This window comes from Wyeomyia smithii, chromosome 1 (assembly GCF_029784165.1).
Source record: "Wyeomyia smithii strain HCP4-BCI-WySm-NY-G18 chromosome 1, ASM2978416v1, whole genome shotgun sequence".
Taxonomy (NCBI): domain Eukaryota; kingdom Metazoa; phylum Arthropoda; class Insecta; order Diptera; family Culicidae; genus Wyeomyia; species Wyeomyia smithii.
This window is the reverse complement of record NC_073694.1, coordinates 171,594,451-171,599,841: the sequence shown is the minus strand read 5'-3', so window position 1 is coordinate 171,599,841 and position 5,391 is coordinate 171,594,451. Positions and strand designations below refer to the sequence as shown.

General features: G+C 40.7%; 1 protein-coding gene across 1 annotated transcript; it reads right to left on the bottom strand.

The window, feature by feature from the left end:
- Nucleotides 1-209: 209 nt before the first annotated feature.
- LOC129719505 (TBC1 domain family member 5) lies at nt 210-3,144 on the bottom strand. Its single transcript, XM_055670896.1, has 7 exons — nt 2,804-3,144; nt 2,194-2,724; nt 2,081-2,131; nt 1,620-2,023; nt 1,456-1,562; nt 1,060-1,404; nt 210-997 (listed from the first exon to the last, which is right to left on the bottom strand). The coding sequence occupies exons 1-7, from the start codon at nt 2,884-2,886 to the stop codon at nt 458-460; spliced, it is 2,061 nt and encodes a 686-aa protein (XP_055526871.1). The 5' UTR covers nt 2,887-3,144; the 3' UTR covers nt 210-457.
- Nucleotides 3,145-5,391: the final 2,247 nt, after the last annotated feature.

Genomic DNA, 5,391 nt, shown 5'->3' with positions numbered 1-5,391 from the left:
ACACTGACAGCCTATACACGGAAAATAAAATATACTCAAATAACAGAAACTTCAGTAAATTATTTCTTACACAGTATTGGGTGAGATTCACATAAACCCAGCAAATCTAGTGAATTTGGGTCTACAACAGAATTATTATAGCTGGATAATCATCAGTATCGTATTATTATTAGTAGGACATTTATTATGTGAAAATTTGATAAAAACCATTTTATAAAGTGTAGAAAAATCACTGCTTTATTAACATGCAAACTGGTCGAACGTACACCGTCCGCCGTCACTGATAACTATCAACATCATATATAAACTGGAAATGTTTCGATGTAGAGACCGTGACCCAAAGTCCAATAGATTATTGTTTCTGTTCAAGCAAACAGCTTAGCTCCACTGGGTGTAGAAAATTAACAGCCTATTGTAATACTAGTATTGTAGGTAATGCATATTTCTGAAAGCACGATCATTCCGAGTCTTGACGAACTGGCTGTAGTGGATCCGCTAGCGGCATCTCTTTGTCGTCTACCCGCCGAGTGCGGTCAGTAAAGTTCTGCTGAAAAACATGCATCTCGACTTCTTTTACATTGGCAAGTTTTTTCGTTGCGATTCCACTGTATCGATCTTCGGGAATTTCATACTGCGATATTGAAGCTGCGCTGTTCCGTCGGCAGTCTAGGTCATAGTTGTAGGAACGTTGCAGATTAAGGCTACTGGGAGGCGTTTGAGTGCGCTGGGTTGCGGCAGCACGATTTAGTTGAGACTGGTCCTCGTTGGCCTCGGTCGCTGCGTCAATCGGAACCGGCGTGCGGAAAACGTTGCTGTAGCGAGGTTTCAGCAGTGAGCAGATTTCCTCGATTCCTTCCAACGATTGTTGAAGTTCCCCCGTTGGGTTCGATGGACGTACATGGTGCCGCAATGTGTTGAGATATTGTAGCAGTTTCGCACGACTAACCGACATGATGTTGTATGCTTCTTGGAGTTCAAGTTTTAAAAGCTCGGGGTCCTAGAAAATACAGTTCTGTTAGCCTTTGGTTTGGCCTACCAGCAAAATATTCTGATACTTACGTCTTCGAAATAACCATCGCTAATGTCAGAGGGATGTGGTTGTTCGTTTCGGTTGGAAGCAGCAGCCGCTTGTTTTGCGGCGTTCATAGCTTTTTCGCGAAGCTCAAAGGCAGTCATTCTCTGATGTGATCCAGAGCTTCGCGGTAAGGAGCTGGTTCGAGATCGATCGTTTCGATTATCAAGCGAATGTTCAGGCTTCAGTGGTCGCTTTTGTACATTGGGAAGAGTAGAATATTTCATATATTCCATCTCAATGTTCTTAGAGCGCATCACAGGCTGTTGATTGGGTTTCTTTGCTGAAGGAGATGAAACGTATATCATCGCCCCAGGAGGACGTTCGTAAATCTAGAAAATGATTATGATTACGCTACCAGTTATTAAATTGCACCGTCTTACTTTCGGGGATTTCATATGAAGCGCGTGCCGTATTATCAAAGAAATGTCCACGTTAGTTGGATATTGCATTAGGTACGTTAGGCAAGTAGTATGATCGCTAAAAACCACTTGAAGCGAAACATGTATGTAGTAATTAATAAAATTCTATGCATCGAAAAACTCACATTTGTCTCTGATTCGAATTAACATTGCGACAACAATGTAATTGACAAGGCTTAACTCATCACCTTCTCCAAAGATAGCATCCCACAGTAAAAGCAAATCCTGTAGGGCAAACTCTCTCCCAAACAGCAGCCTAAGCCATCGAACGCCGAAAATTGCTAGAGGTATGTCCAACTTCAAGAGATGATTGTGTAGATGCAAGTCTTCCTTGATTAGTATTTTGTTCTTCACGTAGTTCAATTGTTCGATTACTTCAATCTCGGGTCTCCGGCGGATGCCAGTACTCCTATCCGGACTGGATGGTGTGGGAGGAAGAGCTACCGGGAAATAACCCGTGGCAGTCGGAACGAGATCGGCGATACGGTAAAATGAAGATATCCGGTCCATAATTTTGGAGAATATTGCACTAAGTAGTAAACAATGATGTGGCAGGTAAATGACATAATTACATTCACACACTTACAAAGAGTCTTCTTCCAAGAAATCCGGATCCAATATTGCCACCAAGCTAGGACTAAAAGATGAGAAGCAGAAGTTATTGAAATGGCAAGCTGCCTCATTCTAAGTTTTGCTTACTCAATCGATGGTTCGAGTTCCTGGATATGCGCCAAGGCTTGCTGATCACTGTGAATGACAAATATCAATGGGGCAAGAATTTCATGCATTCCTTGCCTGTAGCACATATCTGGGTACTTCCTGGCATAACAGAAGAGGATTTTAATCATCATTTCTTGTACTGCGTTTTTGCGAAAGAAGTCCACCCCGGGGAAAGTTCGCACTACATCCTGTTTGATAACGGCACACAGCTCCTGATCGCAGAAGTGTTGATTCCAAAGGCTCTGTTTTGACTGTGACAAAGGGTCGTCACTGCCGTTCGAGTTGAGGTGCGGATTTAGCATGTATCTACTTTTAAGTTCGTGATAATTTGCCCGATGCACTTTCCGCTGCTTAATCCACTTATCTGATGGTGGCTGTAAAGCTCCTAAGAAAACTGCCCAACATATGCTACGGAAAGGCGAAACTCGCAAATCTCCTCGAACAGCCAGGTGGCGAAGATCGTATAGCGATTCTTCGTTTGCAATAGCAGCGATGTTGCGCCATTCCAATCTAGTAGAAGAAACAAAAGAGGCAAAATTAAAGGTTTAAGTTGTTTATTATATTAATCACATCAGGATTTCATACTTACACATATCGATCGACACTGGATAATCCACCACCGGGTTTTCCCGATTGCCTGGTTACCACCCGTTTTCCCGAATTATCGACCATTGCACGCAGTATCGATCAGAGTCTTATACACCAGCGGACCCAAACGAAAATAACATGTACGACTGTAGACAAGGCTATTAATGATTTCTTTCTTCTAGGTTAATTTCGATTGCTACGTGTTGACACTTGTTATCAACATCGTTATCAGCGCGTTGTACCGGTTTACGGTCGCTGCTGAGCACAACCGATTTTACATCACAGAACAGGCAGCCAAAACTCAGGGAAAAATCGACGCACAAACTTTCTCTTCGAGAAGTAAACAAAAACAAAAAGAAACCCGAAGCTGACGAAACGGACGAAACAGCTGATTGTCAAAAGCCGGAGTCGCGTTTGAAAAGTGAAGCGACGAAGTAGAAAACCCAATAAAAATTTTTGTTTTCGTAAAACATTCATTTTCTTGACGAGTTTGTTGATGAGATTTATTTCAGATTTACTGGAAAGAGTTTTCGGAGGAACTAATTCCTGTCTTTTTACGAAAAATCAAGCTTAACCGAAATTGGAAATAATTCTGCGGCATAATCAAATGCTAGTAAGGCCGTTACAAATTTTATTTTCATTATATGTCACCCCCCCCCCCCCCCCTTTCAAAAATCTTGAATATTGGAAGGGGAAGCAAAAAAAAGCTCAAACCGTTTTGTTCATTTCATTGGTTTTCCGCAGAGGGGATTCACTGCTGTCAAATTTCATATATGTGTGCGTTATCGCAGATCAACTCTGGTCCATAACGTTTGTTGGTCCATGATGTTTGTAACTAGGAACAATAATGGGGGAAAAAACACTACATAACACATTCATGAAGGCTTTTCCAGGTTTCTCGAGTTCTGATCAAAATACGTTCCAATTCTATAACATTTCACATCGATCAATTTAATGACCAAAAAGAACAAAAACCAAAACAAACGCCATGTTGCCGAATATGTTGGTTACACGATGTTTGACAGATAGATCCCCCCTGGTTTTCCGACAGCATAAATGCCTTATTTAGCAAAAAAACAAGTCAGAGTGTCGTCGAAAGGCAAGCGAAATAAATAATAATAATAATAAAGTGTTATTCTTCAACATTTATTTGAGTGCAGGTTACACAAGTCATAACTTGCACACAAACTTTGATCAAAGATATTTCTTTTTTTTTCGTCTCAGTGTTATTTATTTTTTGCCACCCCCTCTGCTAACTTTGACAACCTTGGACATAAAAAGAATTCGAAATTCGTATCAGCCTAATTGTACTGCCGGAATTCAATTCCTTGTATCAACAGCCGTTTTCACCTAAGAGAAGAGTGGCCAAGTGGCTTCTTTCTCTTCTTCTTTGCTATGAAACATATCCCCGGTTGAACATTATTTTCGTGTGCCTTACGCAAAATCCAGTGCAACCAGAAAAATTTATTTATTTAATATTTTTATTTTTATCTAACAAAAAACACAACAATTACAAAAAATAGATAAAACAATACAACAGAACTTCGTCTCTATTTATATCATCATACTACCACTGCCCAACTTTATTTTCTTGTTTTTCTCACTTCACCGGACTTTTTCTAGAGAGCAAAATGAAAAATATTCGGCAAAACACTTAACTCCTGTTGCAAAATCAAGGGGAAAATTGCTTGTTTCAGATTTCACGCATATTTTTAGCAACTGTCGATAAGGTTCTGCATCCTTGGGAAATCGTTAAAAATTTACGACTAAACGATTGGCACTTCATTCAAATTCTTTTTTGCTTTTATTTGTCGCAACCAAAACAAAATTGTGTCCACAATATTTCACTTTCACTTACTCAATGATTGGGTCAATCCCCAGCTGTTTAACAACACGGCAAGGTGAACCCTTTTGGAATATTGTCACACACGCGTGCTATCAAAATCAGCCAATCACGTTTGGAGCAAAAAACCTGGAGCAAACCAAGATATCATCTTGGCCACTCTTCTCTTAGGTTTTCACTATTTGATAATTTTAGCTAAATTTTAATAAATATGATTGATTAAATTAGCAGACGAACGTGAAACGAGTTTTAAATATTTTTGTCTAAATCAATGTGATTAGGTAAATGTAAATGGCAAAGTATTGCCACGGATTCATAATCCTTCGTATTAATTTGAATAACTACCTCCAAGTGGTACCGACTGGGATACGAGAAAACCAGGGAAGATCGGTGAACCGGTGGAAACTTGGTCGTATGCTGACAGGGAAGGGGGAGCTGTTCTCTTTGGAGAGCAGCTTGCCTGAGCGTTTGTTCCCCAGGTTAGGGGCGGCTTAAACAGCGACTGTTCCAGAGCGGACGGCTGAACTATGAAATGCGGTGTTTCGCCAGCTACACCCAAGACGGCAGCCCCGTCGCGAGACTAGGCATCGCAGCCCTAGTGAGGCAACATGCTGAAATAAACATACTACGAACAATTCAGAGAATGATACCTATCGGAACAACCGGTATAGACCTAGGCAAACGAAAAAAAAACAACGATTGGAAACTTGGCACTTGGAATGTTAGGACTCTTGGTCAGAGAGCTA